This window comes from Mya arenaria, chromosome 5 (genome assembly GCF_026914265.1).
Source record: "Mya arenaria isolate MELC-2E11 chromosome 5, ASM2691426v1".
Taxonomy (NCBI): domain Eukaryota; kingdom Metazoa; phylum Mollusca; class Bivalvia; order Myida; family Myidae; genus Mya; species Mya arenaria.
The window spans coordinates 71,758,295-71,777,455 of NC_069126.1; the positions used below are offsets into that span (position 1 = coordinate 71,758,295).

Below are 19,161 nucleotides of genomic sequence, written 5' to 3' on the forward strand. Positions count from 1 at the left end.
ATATTCACTTGTTCCGTTTCGATTATATAATCGACGATTGATTGAAATGGCTCGTCCGATTATTTTCGATGATCGATTATGACTTTGGTCCGATTTTCAATCTCTAAATTGAATGTAATAAACGATCGCTTATAAAATTGAGTAAAATATTATACACAACATTACTTCTGGCACATTCCCCCGTTTTATCACGGTACTAAGGTTACACACATAAAAAAAAAATACAAACTATTTTTTTTTATAAAAACCCCGCTTTTTTACGATGGGCGACACAGTTAAGATTATATCTCCTTTTCGTAAAGGTAGGTAACAACTACATTGTTAAAACATATTGAAATAGGACCTCCGCCTCGTAACGGTAGGTAACACTGTTAATAAACATATTGAAACATGACCTCCGCTTCGTAACGGTAGGTAACACTGTTAATAAACATATTGAAACATGACCTCCGCTTCATAACGGTAGGTAACACTGTTAATAAACATATTGAAACATGACCTCCGCTTCGTAACGGTAGGTAACACTGTTAATAAACATATTGAAACATGACCTCCGCTTCGTAACGGTAGGTAACACTGTTAATTAACATATTGAAATATGACCTCCGCTTTGTAACGGTAGGTAACACTGTTAATAAACATATTGAAACATGACCTCCTTCTCGTAACGGTAGGTAACACTGTTAATAAACATATTGAAACATGACCTCCGCTTCGTAACGGTAGGTAACACTGTTAATAAACATATTGAAACATGACCTCCGCTTCGTAACGGTAGGTAACACTGTTAATGAACATATTGAAACATGACCTCCTTCTCGTAACGGTAGGTAACACTGTTAATAAATATATTAAAATATGACCTCCGCTTTGTAACGGTAGGTAACACTATTAATAAACATATTGAAACATGACCTCCGCTTCATAACGGTAGGTAACACCTTAATAAACATATTGAAACATGACCTCCGCTTCGTAACGGTAGGTAACACTGTTAATGAACATATTGAAACATGACCTCCGCCTCGTAACGGTAGGTAACACTGTTAATGAACATATTGAAACATGACCTCCGCCTCGTAACGGTAGGTAACACTGTTAATAAACATATTGAAACATGACCTTCGCCTCGTAACGGTAGGTAACACTGTTAATGAACATATTGAAACATGACCTCCGCCTCGTCACGATAGGTAACACTGTTAATAAACATATTGAAACATGACCTCCGCTTCATAACGGTAGGTAACACTGTTAATAAACATATTGAAACATGACCTCCGCTTCATAACGGTAGGTAACACCTTAATAAACATATTGAAACATGACCTCCGCTTCATAACGGTAGGTAACACTGTTAATAAACATATTGAAACATGACCTCCGCTTCATAACGGTAGGTAACACTGTTAATAAACATATTGAAACATGACCTCCGCCTCGTAACGGTAGGTAACACTGTTAATAAACATATTGAAACATGACCTTCGCCTCGTAACGATAGGTAACACTGTTAATGAACATATTGAAACATGACCTCCGCCTCGTAACGGTAGGCAACACTGTTAATGAACATATTGAATAAGGACCCCCGCTTCGTAACGGTAGGTAACACTGTTAATGAACATATTGAAACATGACCTCCGCTTTGTAACGGTAGGTCACACTGTTAATAAACTTATTGAAACATGACCTTCGCCTCGTAACGGTAGGTAACACTGTTAATGAACATATTGAAACATGACCTCCGCCTCGTAACCGTAGGTAACACTGTTAATGAACATATTGAAATATGACCTCCGCCTAGTAACGATAGGTAACACTGTTAATAAACATATTGAAACATGACCTCCGCCTCGTAACGATAGGTAACACTGTTAATAAATATATTGAAACATGACCTCCGCTTCATAACGGTAGGTAACACTGTTAATAAACATATTGAAACATGACCTCCGCTTTATAACGGTAGGTAACACCTTAATAAACATATTGAAACATGACCTCCGCTTCATAACAGTTGGTAACACTGTTAATAAACATATTGAAACATGACCTCCGCTTCATAACGGTAGGTAACACTGTTAATAAACATATTGAAACATGACCTCCGCCTCGTAACGGTAGGTAACACCTTAATAAACATATTGAAACATGACCTCCGCTTCATAACGGTAGGTAACACCTTAATAAACATATTGAAACATGACCTCCGCTTCGTAACGGTAGGTAACACTGTAAATAAACATATTAAAACATGACCTCCGCCTCGTAACGGTAGGTAACACTGTTAATAAACATATTGAAACATGACCTTCGCCTCGTAACGATAGGTAACACTGTTAATGAACATATTGAAACATGACCTCCGCCTCGTAACGGTAGGCAACACTGTTAATGAACATATTGAATTAGGACCCCCGCTTCGTAACGGTAGGTAACACTGTTAATAAATATATTAAAATAAGACCTCCGCTTTGTAACGGTAGGTAACACTGTTAATAAACATATTGAAACATGACCTTCGCCTCGTAACGGTAGGTAACACTGTTAATGAACATATTGAAACATGACCTCCGCTTTGTAACGGTAGGCAACACTGTTAATGAACATATTGAAACATGACCTCCGCCTCGTAACGGTAGGCAACACTGTTAATGAACATATTCAATTAGGACCCCCGCTTCGTAACGGTAGGTAACACTGTTAATAAATATATTAAAATATGACCTCCGCTTTGTAACGTTAGGTAACACTGTTAATAAACATATTGAAACATGACCTCCGCCTCGTAACGGTAGGTAACACTGTTAATAAACATATTAAAACATGACCTCCGCTTTGTAACGATAGGTAACACTGTTAATAAACATATTGAAATATGACCTCCGCTTCATAACGGTAGGTAACACTGTTAATAAACATATTGAAATATGACCTCCGCTTCATAACGGTAGGTAACACTGTTAATAAATATATTAAAACATGACCTCCGCCTCGTAACGGTAGGTAACACTGTTAATAAACATATTGAAACATGACCTCCGCTTTGTAACGATAGGTAACACTGTTAATAAACATATTGAAATATGACCTCCGCTTCATAACGTTAGGTAACACTGTTAATAAACATATTGAAATATGACCTCCGCTTCATAACGTTAGGTAACACTGTTAATAAACATATTGAAATATGACCTCCGCTTCATAACGGTAGGTAACACTGTTAATAAACATATTGAAATATGACCTCCGCTTCAAAACGGTAGGTAACACTGTTAATAAGCATATTGAAACATGACCTCCGCTTCATAACGGTAGGTAACACTGTTAATAAACATATTGAAATATGACCTCCGCTTTATAACGGTAGGTAACACTATTAATGAACCTATTAAAATATGACCTCCGCTTTGTATAGGTAAGTAACACTGTTAATAAGCATATTGAAATATGACCCCCGCTTCATAACGTTAGGTAACACTATTAATGAACATATTGAAATATGACCTCCGCTTCATAACGTTAGGTAACACTATTAATGAACATATTGAAACATGACCTCCGCCTCGTAACGGTAGGTAACACTGTTAATAAACATATTGAAATATGACCTCCGCTTCATAACGGTAGGTAACATTATTAATGAACCTATTAAAATATGACCTCCACTTTGTAACGGTAGGTAACACCTTAATAAACACATTGAAACAGGACCTCCGCTTCATAACGGTAGGTAACACTGTTAATAAACATATTGAAACAGGACCTCCGCTTCGTAACGGTAGGTTACACTGTTAATAAACATATTGAAATAGGACCTCCGCTTCATAACGGTAGGTAACACTGTTAATAAACATATTGAAACATGACCTCCGCTTCATAACGGTAGGTAACACTGTTAATAAACATATTGAAACATGACCTCCGCTTCATAACGGTAGGTAACACCTTAATAAACATATTGAAACATGACCTCCGCTTTATAACGGTAGGTAACACCTTAATAAACATATTGAAACATGACCTCCGCTTCATAACGGTAGGTAACACTGTTAATAAACATATTGAAACATGACCTCCGCCTCGTAACGGTAGGTAACACCTTAATAAACATATTGAAACATGACCTCCGCTTCATAACGGTAGGTAACACCTTAATAAACATATTGAAACATGACCTCCGCTTCATAACGGTAGGTAACACTGTTAATAAACATATTGAAACAGGACCTCCGCTTCATAACGGTAGGTAACACTGTTAATAAACATATTGAAATTTGACCTCCGCTTCGTAACGGTAGGTAACACTGTTAATAAACATATTGAAATAGGACCCCGCTTCATAACGGTAGGTTACACACTAATAAACATATTGAATGCATGGGAGCAAAATGGCGACCCCGTGCCCCTAACTGGTATTAGGCGCTGGTTTCGGACGGATGTACTTTAGGTATGCATTAATACGCCAACGGCCAAGTTGTTGAATCTGTGTTGCGGGCATATGCAATAGATGGATGTGAGTAGTGCATCCGATCCGCAGAGAATGACTCGTATAACGTTTTTGGTTCAAGATTACATTTTATAACGCATTGCCTTAAGACCTGACGAAACACAGATGTAGTTATAGGAATGCCATGAGGATTATGAAATAGGGGGTCCTGATAAGCGCATGAGCGGCGTAGATAATGAGTTAAAGCGCGAACCGGACAGAGTGAATTTAAAGGCTGTCGAGACAAGGGAATCCTGGCGCCCCTACTCGCGGAGTGTTTATAAGCTTGTAACTCAACCAGAACGCCGGATGCTTTCCCGTTTGCGTATTTAAACTGAATGCCTGCCTTTTGGATCAAATTGTTTTACCCCTAACTTTGATAATGCCAGTTCGCCGAAGCGGAATAGACCGAAAAAAAAAATTAACAAGTATGATAGCTTTATATATCACAGCATAAAAGCCGTTCACGCAAACAGATGGTAAATACTAAATAATGTTTTCCAGGTCGTTGAGGCAGAAAGCGAGCCGCTTGTCTTCTGCACCATTACGCCGAATATCGCGTAACAATTTTTGTACTATGAATGCTTCAACCGGATTATTAAAGTTTTGAATTTTATACACATATGCAATAGCTGATACATATGATGTGACTGTGGAAGGATTGAGCTGACGATGTTGGCAAGTGGCAATACATTGAGTAAGATGTACCACTGGTACGGGCAAAGGAGCGCATTGAGGGAAATACAGTTGGTGAGAGGCCATGATTTCTATAACTATTCAGCGTGGAGGGTGCCAGAGGCGTATTAAGGAGAGTAACACACTGTTGTTCAGAAAATTGTGGCCATGTTTTCTGGCACCGGAGTTGAGTCTATGTCCATGTGGGACGCTAACTGACGGAACTTGACGACTTGAAGGCGAGAAAGTAAATCAGGTAAACCAAAACCATAATATTCTTTAGACGTTTGTCTGTTAGTTATATGTGTGACAGAAATGTTGTCAGTGTGTAACACAATGCAACGATATTGTTACTGTTGACCCCATAAGTACAATGCCAAAACAATAGGAAACAAAAGGGTTCCCGAGTAGAAAACGGGTTATATTGGCAATATTAACTGGAGTGACCACTTGGTTTTAAAGACTTGGCTTGGGATGATGTGGGCGTGGATGAATTTTGAATGGCGTGGGCAGCGAGCAGTTTATTAGATTATGTGGAATGGAATGTTGTATGTTGTCCTCTGCAAAACCCACACACTTGGGGCCAGGACATTTGGGATTATGGCATCCTGCGCGCTTGTTGTGATTTCAGCATGTGTTGTCGATAAATTGTCTTACTTTGAATGAAGTCGAGTTTTTACCAGGACGAAAGAGTCGAAACGGCTGTGGCTTTGCAGATACTGTGTTGAAAGAGGTACAAGCCATTAACCCAAACTCTGTGTGTAACCTGTCCCATGGCAAAGGTGCAGATGCTCGAAACTGGGTGTCGTAGAAAGCAAATGAAAAGCCTGGGCGCCTTTAAGCGATATCCCGAACTATATCCATATATTTTATTGACTGCGAAGGTTCCAGTGGATAACTGGGACAACTGTAGTGTAATTGGGGCTTCTTTGTTAGTGTCTGTGTCAAGACAGCAAGGACAACTACTACAAGGATACTGTGGTTGACATGCGTTATTGACGCCGCATCTAAAAAATATCAAAACCATGAAGTATCGAAAGGCCTATAAATGTGCAACATCTGTTCATGTTAAGCGTATAATAGTGCACAATACGCAAAGAAAATGTGATCGCATTGTGCACCACACAAAGTAACAGAAAATTGTGCAAACCGCACTAAATAAAGTTGACCCGCGCCACACCGTGGTCGCAATGTGCACCGCACAAAGTCATAAAATGTGCACCGCACTAAATCGATTTGAGCCGCGCCACACCGTGGTCGCATTATGCACCGCACAAAGTCAAAATGTGCATACTGCACTAAATAAAAATGACCCGCGCCCCACCGTGGTCGCACTGTGCACCGCACAAAGACATAAAATGTGCACATTGCACTAAATAAAATTGACCCGCGCCACACCGTGGTCGCATTTTGCACCGCACAAAGTCATAAAATTTGCACCGCACTAAATAAGTTTGACCCGCGCCACACCGTGGTCGCATTGTGCACCGCACAAAGTCAAAATGTGCATACTGCACTTAATAAAAATGACCCGCGCCACACCGTGGTCGCACTGTGCACCGCAAAAAAGTCATAAAATGTGCACTTAGCACTAAATTAGGTTGACCCGCGCCACATCGTGGTCGCAATGTGCACCGCACAAAGTTAAAAGTAAATATTACTCATCGCACTAAATAAAAATAGACCCCACTAAAAACAGTGAAACCATGCCACACCGTGGTCACAGTTAAGATATGCGCCACACGAACGACAAACAATATATACAATTTTTTAAACTTTCAAGGTGTATTTTTAATTAATCAAACTGAACAGACATGCATAAAGCTTGTCGTAAATGAATATACTTGTCTAAGTTTAAAATTCTTAGTAAATAAAAGAAATGCAAAGCTATTCTCAAACTTTTGCGTATTTTTTTAAGCCAGTTTAAATTATTTAACGTAACTTGCGTATCACTTGGTTGTGGTACTGAAGGCTGCAACCATGGCTGCCCAATGATTTGACAGAAGTTTGAACTGCCCGTCTCTGGAAAGGTGGCAACCATCCGAACTGAAGTGTTTTGCCTTCGCCTCTGCTGACCAAAATCCCTTGAAGCGCTATAGATATGCACGACCAGGAAAACGGATATGAAGATTGATGTTATGTTGTATATTCAAAGCATCCGGTCGATCATTGAACCAATCAATGTCACCTGGTTAATGGTTTTGCACAGATGCTGGACATCGATGAAACACTTGGCATACAACGATCTGTGCAATGTTCAAAATATTAAGTGCACTGTCAACTATATCACACGTTTGACTTGTAATGCATTGCACGGGTATGTAAGAATTATACACGTCATTAGTGCCAATCCGGCGAAAAGTCGCCAACTGTTTCAGTTTTGAGAACGGCTGCTGAGGTCCCAGGAAAGCCATCCGCCATAAGCCGTCCGTGTAAACCGAAATGAAAGTTAAGCGAATCCTCCACTCGAATAAAAGTTTGAAGTCGAGATACAAAAGAATGTCCGAAAAGTTGAACTTTCATGGGCGCAGCCATATTGAATCGGTTATGTCCTTGCGACACACATGTAGTTCAAAGACGCTTACATCCACTGTCTGAGTAATCCGTTTTCTAAATAACGCAAACCGTACAATATATCACAAAGTTGAAAGGCATCGGTAGGTTGCCGACACTATATTTCATTCCAGAATTGAGACGAAGCAATTCCTATTAATAATGCGTAAAGTATAGACCTTCGCACACAATAATATCGGTAAAATTATGCAAAATATATGCTCAAAATTCGCAAGCACGTATCTCTAAATATTTTTTCTAGAATGGCTGAAGCGAGAGGCTAGCGATAGGCCGATACACACCACGTGACCACCGGTCACGGCTTGGACCGCTGATAAGCCACGTACACACTTCCTGACCACTGGTCACGGCGTGGAACGCTGATAAGCCATACTTAAGATGTAATCGGTTCAACTCGCAGAATTAGCTAGGGGTGATTCAGTTCAACCCGCAGATCCATAAAATATTTTATGTCGGCATAAAATTATATAAATAAGCAAAACAAAATGGCATTTTTAAATTCATGCATATTCATATGCTAACAAAACAGTAAAACTTTTCTCCGATTGCTTCGGTCATAGATACATTTATGCATTCAACATTCATTTGTATATTGGTTATTTGATTTGTATGAGTATGTGCAGTGATTCAACTGTAACACTTATTAACAAGTATGTATTTGTCTACATGTGCCATGGCCTTCTGGATATTCTGTGAATTAAACTTGTCATATAATCTGTCAAAATCATATACTCAAGCACAGCTAACGACGGGTGCCGTGGTATTATGCATGTGACCACCTTATGAAACATGCAAACAAAAAAACAGTAGTGTTGTTCACCAATCTCTAGAGCCTCAAATCACATTTTAGAGAAGTTGCGAAACTAGATGTGTATGTCTTCGTATACATGTACATATTAATGTATTGTAATTGAGGCTAAAAGGTGTTTGCAAAATTTCTTTAAAGTGATTTATGGATAAATGATAGAACTCTTGTTTCACTGACCGTTCCAAGGGAGTAACCCCTAATTTTGTATATATTTTGTATATTGTAAATATATATGCTTTGTTGGATATGTTATGTCTGTCTACGCTGTTTACGTTTTATTGAGGTTGTATGTCTCTCGTTGAGTATCATGATGGTAGGCCTTAACCATGTGCATTTAAATAGTGTATTTATCAAACAATTCGGCTACTTGTCGCTTTTTTTCGTGTTATCGAATCAACTTTTCATATATGCATGAATTATTTATTTAGACATTCAGGTATTTTCAATATCTTGTTGTTAAAGAACTAATGGAAGATTAGGCCCAAAAACTAGTTGTAAGACAGTCCTGTAACTCCGAAGACAAACAGGTCTCAGTTTTATTCCCCGTACGAAATAAAAGGGCGGATTCCGGGCGGAATCGAGGCGGAATTGGCACGGAATCAGTGAATTCCGCCTGAATCATGGACGGAATCATTATTCCTCCCGATATCTATACGTGTTTCTTGTAAATTCTGGGCGTAAAATTATTGGAAGTTCCAGGCGTAAACAAATTACGGGAGTATTTATATACTTGAACATTTGTGTGACACAGAAATTTCGTACTTTGGTTTTTCTATGCAACCTTTGGGGCGGAATATCCTATATAACATTTTAGTGGAGCGTAATTTCGAACTAAGCCATATATTTTCAGCCAAAAAATCCAAAAGATTCGAAAGTCATGAGAAATTATTGAATATTTTTTTGTTCCCTTTATCGTTTACATTTCACATAGAAACGTTAAAGATAAACATCTTCTGTTAGTATCTGTACATCGCATACTCTTTGTAAAATAAAAGATGCAACAAAAACATAAAACTACAAAGGTAAGTCAAAAAAAATACAGAAAAAAACATGACCCCATGATTTACACTCAGTTTTCATGAACTTTAAAGTCAACTTAGAATGTTACTTATGACACTTCTTGGGATATTACAACATCAATCACTTACAGCAGTTGAACTAAACTCGGCCCACTCGGCTATACATCATTAACTTCCATTCGATTCGAGACCATTGTGTACAAGACTGTGTTGACTCACCGATAAGCCTCCAGGGCTATCAATGGGGTACAAGAACCAGTTGTTAATAAAAACTCACCTTATCTTGCGCCAATCTGGTCAGATTTCCCTCTGAGCACCTTAACCTTTATTCATTTATTCCGGTCATGTGTTTCTCAAGATGCCTTCACGGTGTCACGTAACGCTACCGTTCACGTAACTTTCGTGATAGTTCGTTCAGTAAACAACCAACAACTGTTCAAGTGTTCTAAGTCTTTATTTTGTTATGTACCTTCTTAAGTATCATACGGGCTATAAGTCTAGTTCATGCCCAAAACCTACTCTCTAACTAACTGTCTAACATGCTTTCATATATACTGCTGATTTCGTCTAGCATTTGACAGTTGAGCATATTTAATTTCTTGTTATATACCAAAAGAACGTATTCTATAGTCATGAACTGTCAAGTTAATTGGACTAATAGCCAGCGGCTATCACGACTGTCACCAGTTGAGTACATCTACATTTGATAATTATGATGAAATATTTGCTTTTTGTTACAAATAAACTTTGAATTCTACTATTGATTTTTGTTATTACTTTAAAGTGTTTCATATGTAACTTTTATGTTACGTGACACTTTAAAGTGTTTATACGTTACGTGACATTCGTCCGATTTTTCATAAAAGAAATATTTCATCATGGGAATTATTTCATCGTACATAATATATTTTAATTTAATTTCACTTCGAGGTCCGAAACCCGAGGAAATAAAAAAAATTGTTTTGTTTTGCCACCAATAACCATTGCGTTATACTTTTTATCCCAGTAATATTTTTAGTATTTTTTTTTTCCAATAATTTTTTTTCAATTTAACAAGCGCCACTTTAAATCTAACAAGCGTCGACGCCAATTTAAATCAAACAAGCGTTGAAGTTCAACGCGTTTCCGCCCTTATCTTATTTTTAGGAAGTGTCATAAATAGGTGATAATTACTTCGGTAAAGATCGGAGAAACTATCATTACTTAAACCCGCAGGGTTAATTGGTGTCAAAGCTTAAAGTTTAATTGCTCGTGAGGATGATGACACTTGCTAATGATTAGGTGTCAACAGGAATGTTGTTAATGTAGACTTTTGATCAGAGAGAAATACTCTTCGGTATTTAAACTTGAGAAAAACCTGTCAACTATAATAAGTAGATGATCGGAAACAAAAATTAAAAAGAATTAGTGAATATGAAGGTACGGTTTTTGTTTTGTTTTATATGAACGATGAAGAAAACAATAATACCTGCAAATAAATTATACCCGAAAACAAATATGAAAAATAATCAATAGAAACAAGCACAATACACTAAAGCAGAAATAAAAGTCATAAATGCAGCCAACACTTATAGTCTCTAATCGACACTGTTGATGGATGGTGACCGGGGACGGTCACTCGAGCATCCGGTGCACGTCCATGTAAGCGACAATACCGGAAGGATGGGCGAAGCTGCTGGTCCTTGGGGCGGCAGCTCGAGATTCGCAGTGGCACGTGTCCAAACGCTTTGGAACACGGCCGTTTTCCTGGTGAGGGCTCTCACCGACCTGCGAGAAACTGTGGCCTCACAGCAGCAGACGCAGACATGGACCTGGCGTTGGGCCGCTACACGGTGAATTTCCGAATGTACTTTAGTAAAAAAGTCCATAAATATATAAACAATTCTTATGTGCAAGTCCATTAATGATGTCCATCACTATTGTGGTATCGTCGGCTGACGATCTTTTTAGTGACATGTCAAAAAGTCATGGTGGCTGTCAACAATTTTAATTGTGGCCCTCAGGGTTTAAATCCATCCGATCCAAGCAGGGATAAAGTCTTTTGATGGCTTCGGACAGCGGGGTTGCAGCCGACGTTGATTGGTTGCAGATATCCGGTTTTCAGGCCTCGCCTCTGATTGGGCGAGAGTAGATTCCTCACCGGTCTTGTAGACCACCTGACTGTATTGTGGGTGGGGTTTGGGACGCGATCGGTCAGGAATACATTTGAGAAAGGCAGAATGATATTTACAAAGAATGAGAACGGTCACACTGACAAGCAGAACACCAGCTGCTATGATTGTAATTAATTTCCATAGTGGCCACCCAGAGGATACGTCAAGGACAGAATTAGGTAATTAAATTAATTTATTCATTAAAGCTCTTAAGGGAAGTTCGTGTATCTGTTTCAATTCATCAGGCATTTCAATTTTTGAGAAGTTAGTAAGAATCTTATGGAGAGGTTCACAGATTTGAAGTGATGTGAAATTGGGAAGTACTTGATAATGTTCATAATTATTTAATAGCAGTCTTGAACTATTTGTAAACCATGACCCCAGTGTAAAATGTTCATTATACGCTTTGCAGTTCATTTGCAACGATAGCAAACTTAAAGGAGCTTCTACTGTCTTTTTGCTATGAGTTTGAATGGAGTTTTGGCATATGATTACAAATGTTAAGTCCGTTTTGGAAGCGATCATCCAAATACCATCATATAGATATTCCGCGGCTGGTAGGCGTTTATTTGGTCTTGTTATGGTAGAGCATTGACTTTTGATTTTATTGTCTTGTTTCATAAATAAGGCTGTAATACAGAACTGGGATAAACTCATTTGATAAAGCTCCGAGCGAACTTCGCAGAATGGACTGATGCTTTGTACACAAGATTGTAATTCACATTCAGTTAGGATGGAGAATTGAGTGCGTTCTTTATTAGTAATCATACGCGTAGAATCCAAATCATAACGAGCTGTCATACTGATATTGTCTGCTTGTGTAAGACTGCGGTTTCTACTAATGAAAGGTAGGTCTAAATTGTAGGCTTGATATAATTCATATAGAGGAATTGCACGAGCGGTAACAATTTACCATAACACCGGTTGATCCGCCATCTTGGAGGCTCTCGCGTATTTTCAACTTTCTTCAGCAATTTATCGCACGATTTTCTTCAAATATATCGGTAAATCAATACAGATGCAGATTTTATTGACACAACATGTCTAAGAAACTTTCATTTGCTACGGAGTATAAAGATAGCCTGGATAGTGTTGCCAAAAAGCGCTACGAGCAGAAGATAACCATAGTGGGTGGGGTAGACCCTTACGCAACTGATTTGGTTTGGTCAAAAGATGTGGCGTGCCTACCCTCAGTTACGCATATAGACATCGTTCACTATTTACTCTTTACCCCTAGTCCATACACGAAAGAAGATTTGAAAGCTTGGAAATCACTTGATGCTGTAAACCAACTCTGCAGTGGATGGGTGCAAGAGAGATCAAGTTACAAGACAAACAACCATGTCATAGTCACTGCAAAGGTATATAACTCAGCATTAACTATAATAATGTCTGTAAAACAGTGTAAAATTTTGAATAAATTGTTTTATTTCACTCACATTTTTATGTGTAATAATAGGTAAGTTGGCAATGTAGTAAACTAGGGGTCCAGGAAACAGTGCACCCGACATGGGATGCAAACCCATGACCCACGGTATTACCAATGTGTTACAACATTGATCCGTCTACCCACTGAGCTTGCGGGCCGCCTGTCTTGAGTCAGTATCAATAGTCACTACACTCCTACCAGCTTTATTTCTCGGTAGGATCATATTCTCACCCAGCCGCCTCTGACTGCTATAACCAGTAAAATTAGAGAAGAGAGTTTATCTCATGTGGGCTCGAACCCATGATCCCCGGTATAACCTGTTCCTTGCTCTACCGAGCTAGCTGGGCACCTGTCATTACTTATTAATATAATATTATCATGGATTTCTTTTCAGGTATTACATTCACAACGACTTAGAGAGAAGCCACTTAGACCCTGGGTCATAGTGAAACCAGATGGTGTTGTGGAGGGGGCCCACTGTAATTGTATGGCTGGTCTTGGAGAAGCATGCACCCACATAGCAGCTCTTCTGTTTTCAATATCTGCAGCTGTGCAAATAAGAGATTCGCAAACGTGTACCCAGTCCGCAGCATATTGGAAGATTATACCAGCATCAGTGAAGACCATAAGGTATAAAACTGTAAGCAACATAAACTTTACCTCAGCAAAAACTGCCAAAAAACATTTTGATGATAATTTGCAGTGCATGAATAATGGAGAAATCCCAGTTACAAACACCCCTTCAGTAAGAAAAGTTAAAACACCTAGAGCATCAGAGGCAGATTTCATGTCATTCTGTCAAAAACTGTCAGTGTTAAAATCTAAACCAGCCGTACTATCAGTCATAGAGCCGTATGCTGCAGATTATGTTCCAACATGTGAGAAACGAGACTTTCCTTTAATACTTAGTGAACTGAAAGATCCGGATATGATTGGTGAGCCATTGTGCACAGTACAATCTAAATGTAAAAACATAAGGGTTTCATGCAGCAAAGAACAATCCGAAAATGTTGAGGTTGAAACTCGGCTGCAGTCAAAATCAAAGCTATGGAACCAGTTCCGAGCTGGTAGAATCACAGCATCAAACATGCGAAGTGTGGTTTTTACAGACCCTGACAAGCCATCGAAATCTCTTGTAAAGAAAATATGCTATCCAGAGACCCAGTGTTTCCAGACTGAAGCCATGAAGTGGGGAACAGTGAATGAAAGAGTGGCTCTAAAGCAGTTTGTGGAGTATACCAGCCCAAAGCATGAAAATCTGCTAGTGAGAGAAAGTGGATTTATTATTTCAGAAGATCTACCCTGCATTGGTGCTTCACCTGATGGTATAACTGCCTGTGACTGTTGTGGCAATGCATGTATTGAAATTAAATGCCCCTTTAATGCTAGAAATGATAAAATTGATGAGAACACATGTGATTTCTTAGTTTTAAAAAATGATCAACTCCATTTAAGTGAAAATCACAAGTACTATTACCAGATACAAACTCAATTAGGTGTATGTAAACAGGAAATGTGCTTCTTTGTTGTTTGGACATTATGTGATTTATTTATTAAAGAAGTGAAATTCAATCCAATTGTTTGGGAAGACATATGCAGCAAGTCAAAAGGTTTCTTTGAGTGTGCGGTTTTGCCAGAATTAGTTGGTAAAGTATTCACAAGCTTGCCAGTGCCAGCCAAACAGCCAGTATTGAATACTACTGATAATGTCAAGCAACCGGTATTAAAAGCAATAGAAAATGTTCAGTGTTCTGATACCCAAATGAAACCTGTCTTACTATCAGACTCCGAGGAAAGATATTGTTATTGCGACCAGGTTGAATCTGGTAAAATGATAGCATGTGACAATAACGATTGTTCAATTGTTTGGTTCCACTTTACTTGTCTTAAGTTGGAAAATTCCCCAAGAGGAAAGTGGTACTGCCCAGACTGTAGAAAGTTACCTGCATTCAAAAGACTCAGAAAGAAATGAATTGTTGTCTGATTTTTAACCCTGTACTGATTATGGACCCATGGATAGTGTGTGATGTATAGGGCTTGTTGGAAAAATATTGATATATATTAAATGTGTGTATCTGAAATAATTACGCACAACATAATTATTTCACATCATGTACTTATGTTCATATCATTTATATATCTGACTGTAAACATGTTTGTTGCTGTGGAGTAAAGAGCTAGATATAATTTTGAAAGGTTATCAATATTATATCCAACATAATACTCAGGACTGTTTTATTGTGTTGTACATTATGTTCATGTGTAATGACTTATTTGCTGAATGCTGTTGTAACTATGTTTGGTGTTCATTTTCAATGTTATATTTATTGCTATCAATCTATAAGTGAATTAATCAATTATACCAAGCTGGATATATGTTTTAGATGCAATATTAATGGTTCATAAATTATTCACTGCAATAAATAGTATCAAAAAACTCTGTTTGTCTTGGTGGTACATATACATTAACTACCCAGGTCATTATTAAAAATTTTAAGTTTGATATTATTGTAATTATTCCAAAAATGAAAATTAATTAATTTAATGAATTGATTCTTATGTTCAGTTATCTTAACCAAATGTATTGAACAAAATCATTAGTCATGCTGAATGTTTTCCCTTGTTTTTGGTGTTTGTATATTATATAGCGAACAACTATTTTAATAATGACCTAGGTAGATTGTGTACAGATACTGGCTACATAAAACTGATTGCAATCAAACAGGAAATAAGAATAATTACTAGAATAAATTATAATTTTATTTCATCAGTTTGTAATAGTACAACATAAACATGTGACACAAGTTATAAAATTGACAACTGAAATGTCATCACTAAGACATGTAATGTAGCAGACATTAGGGACAAAAAGAAAATTCCTGGATGTGCTTAATTGTCGTCAACACACATTTAAAACCCACTATAACCCTCTACTCAATAGAGAACTCATCCATTTACATACAATACACTGATTATGAAAGTCATAGAGTATATTAGGCATTTGTTCCGTAGCATAGAATTAAACCACGACTCCATACATGCATTATCATTTTACTTTCATCCTTCAGATCTTAATCTACAGCTACAATGGAGTCATTAAAATTAATCAGGGCACAGCATATCAATGCTATTTTGTCTATAGTTGACACATCATTTTCATCCTTTTGCATCAGAAAACGAATAGGAATGACACCATTCAAAAATGTGTACTTCTGGCGAACAAGTCCGATCACTCTTTCAACATGGATTCTGACATTTGCTAGTTTGCGTGTTGTTTCAATATCAGCAGCTGAAAGTTGATTTTGGCCTCGAGTGAACGCTGGAATATGAACATGACCGGCATGAGACCCTACACTTGCACCTATATCAAACCCACGGTCAGCTAACACTAAATCTCCTGGCATGATCTTGAAAAGAAATCCACAGTTTTCAGTCAAATGTTTATCACTGGTGCGACCACCCCAAGCTTTAGAAACAAAACAGACAGTGCCCTGAGGAGTTATACCGATTAAAAAATTTACAGTGTGGTGATGCTTATATGAAGACCATGTCTCGGCCCTGGCCTCTAAGCGGGAAGGTCGCTCGATGAAAACATCGAAACAATCAATTATGACTGCACATTTTCTGCCAAAATGTTTCCTGAATTGCATCGGCATTGTCTTCTCAAGTGTTTCCCGGGCTGGCCAGTATATGGATGGATGCAGTCGTTCATACATAGCATCTATTGTGCTAGAGAAAAGTCTTGACACAGTCGATTGTGACACTTGGAATAAATACGCTATGAACATAGATGAAAGATTCAATCTCAATCTCATGAGTGTCATAATGAAAATTTCAAACTTTGAAAGTGACTCGCTGCATGGTAAAAAGTTAGCAAGATACTCAAATACTACCATCAACACAGCATATGTGTTTATACCAGTCAGTTGTTTCACTTTATCATCATCCTCCACGAAGACTATTTATTTCACACTCCATCCCATTGATAAAACTAAATGTAATGTCTGTCTACACACCTGTACTCACAAACTTGCTGTTGACATTCACATCATCGAAGTCTTCTATCACACTGTCAATTTCATCTCCACGTATCTCTTCTGAATACAACCTGCGCTGGGTCCGATTCTTGATTCTGTTATAGCGGCTTACACTTGGAGTTTCTTCAGGTTCTGCGAGGATCTGTGCTCCACGAAGACCTATGCTTGGTGCCCAGTCGGGATTTAGTCTGTCATGCAGATCTGCTTTCTTGCCTGAAAGTTTTCAATATACCATGTGAGTTTCATGTTGTACAGACCGTTATAACTTGACAATAATTATGAAATAATGGGGTGGCATATTTTGGTAGCTTGAAACACTCTGGACTACTAATCCTGGGGTGCATGGTTTGAAACCTGCCTGGGGCACTGGGGTTAGGGTTATGGTACTTTTCGACTAGCGATGAATTGGTTCGACACACAATATGCTCGGATGTATCGGCAATAGAGACCACTCATGTTAAAGAAGGAATGGGTCTATTGGAAAGATCTGGGGTATCGCACCCAGACTCCTTGTATCACACATCTGTCTCTCCCTTGTGTATACCTCTCAGGCCATTTGCAATAATCCTTTAGGGAACAATGCTTATTACCTGCCAATAATACTTAAAGAGGGTACAACAGTACACGTCATGGAAATTTATAATATAAAAAATTCAGCTTATATATATATACTGCATGTACATTTGCAACTCATTACTGAAGTTCATCAAGCTACCTCAAGCACAGTAGTAAGTGTCATACAGTCAAGTCATTATAATGTTAAATATAATGTAGCAGCTTTTCTATTTCATCACATACCGCTTATGAAGTGAGTTGAACATATTCTAACATTGGTCAAATTTTTCGTGCTGAAGTCTTGGTTAATTCTTGCTAGCCATTCTCTTCTTCGGTCTGCAGTAAGTTTTTCCCATTCAGCGCCTTGATTTGTAATTACTGCAGGTAATCTATAATACTGCAGGTCTTTTTCACGATCTTTTCTGTGATTACAGCCATAAATCGAACATTTAAGTACCATTTTTATTGACTAACGATTTGTTTACATCGATCAGCTGTTCGGATGTGTTAATCACCGGATATTCCGTACTGCGCATGGGCCTCCAAGATGGCCGCCGGCAAAATGATTACGTAACATGAAATTCGTCTATTGATTGTTGAGTTCGGAAAGTGGAATTTTGATCGTTACAATTATGTGGTCATTATACATTATTGTGTTACATGAGAGGATTTGATAGAATTTCCAAAGTTGTGTTTGAGGATCGGCAGGAAGGGTATATTGTTGCGGTAAATTCGAGACTATGTCTAAAAGTATTTCTCTCAAATGTAATGGTGATATCAGGGTTGGGAATATTTTGCGTGTACTAAGCATATCTAACTTAGATCTAAATTCATCCAAATACATCGTCGCGTGCATTACTAATTGTTTTATTTCTTCAACAATGAGTTTTAAATTATTGTAGTTAATCGCGTATCCTTGCACCATTTCCAGTTGCTTTTCTATTCTACCCTGCCAACGTGACATTTTTATATTAACCATTTTTAATGCCTCGATTAATTTATTGATTGATTGCCTGTTTTCTGATATATGGGATTGTGATACGTTTAAAACTGTTAAACTACTTTCAAGAATATGTATCACCGTCTGTTGTGTATGCGCGATCTTAGCAACGTTATGTCTCAAAGCTTGAACGTCGGAATCGTCTCCTACCCCGAATAGAAATTTGAATATGCCTCCCAAAGGTAATAAAGACCGTTCAGATCGTTGTCCTAAAGTTTGTAAATCTGTATAGCTATTTAATACTTTCGCGTAAGTGTCCTGTACCTTTCCCAAATCTAACTGAATGTTCCTAATTGTTTCAATAAATGCGTCTTTATCAGTATACTTATCATTTTCCTTAAAATGCATAATAACCTGATTAGCCATTTCGGTAGAATTTATTTATCTCTGATCAACTTGATCAAGAAAGTTGGCAAACA

At 38.0% G+C, this 19,161-nt stretch overlaps 2 protein-coding genes across 2 annotated transcripts; one reads left to right on the forward strand and one right to left on the reverse strand.

Moving 5' to 3' along the window:
- The first annotated feature begins 12,695 nt into the window (after positions 1–12,695).
- On the forward strand, positions 12,696–14,985 carry LOC128235930 (uncharacterized). Its single transcript, XM_052950717.1, has 3 exons — positions 12,696–13,082; positions 13,545–14,414; positions 14,935–14,985. Exons 1-3 carry the CDS (start codon positions 12,762–12,764, stop codon positions 14,983–14,985), a joined length of 1,242 nt encoding a protein of 413 aa, XP_052806677.1. The 5' UTR covers positions 12,696–12,761.
- A 916-nt stretch (positions 14,986–15,901) lies between these two features.
- LOC128235310 (uncharacterized) lies at positions 15,902–18,202 on the reverse strand. The gene is made up of 2 exons (XM_052950126.1): positions 17,986–18,202; positions 15,902–17,400 (listed from the first exon to the last, which is right to left on the reverse strand). Exons 1-2 carry the CDS (start codon positions 18,200–18,202, stop codon positions 17,159–17,161), a joined length of 459 nt encoding a protein of 152 aa, XP_052806086.1. The 3' UTR covers positions 15,902–17,158.
- Positions 18,203–19,161: the final 959 nt, after the last annotated feature.

Excerpts from the sequence above, each read along its gene's own strand:
- LOC128235930 (XM_052950717.1), top strand. The coding sequence starts at position 12,762 with ATGTCTAAGAAACTTTCATTTGCTACGGAGTATAAAGATAGCCTGGAT. Across the intron at positions 13,083-13,544 it reads ATGTCATAGTCACTGCAAAG|GTATTACATTCACAACGACT; the intron begins GTATATAACTCA and ends ATTTCTTTTCAG. Across the intron at positions 14,415-14,934 it reads CAAAGCATGAAAATCTGCTA|ACTCCGAGGAAAGATATTGT; the intron begins GTGAGAGAAAGT and ends TCTTACTATCAG.
- LOC128235310 (XM_052950126.1), bottom strand. The coding sequence starts at position 18,202 with ATGGTACTTAAATGTTCGATTTATGGCTGTAATCACAGAAAAGATCGT. Across the intron at positions 17,401-17,985 it reads TTCAACTCACTTCATAAGCG|GCAAGAAAGCAGATCTGCAT; the intron begins GTATGTGATGAA and ends GAAAACTTTCAG.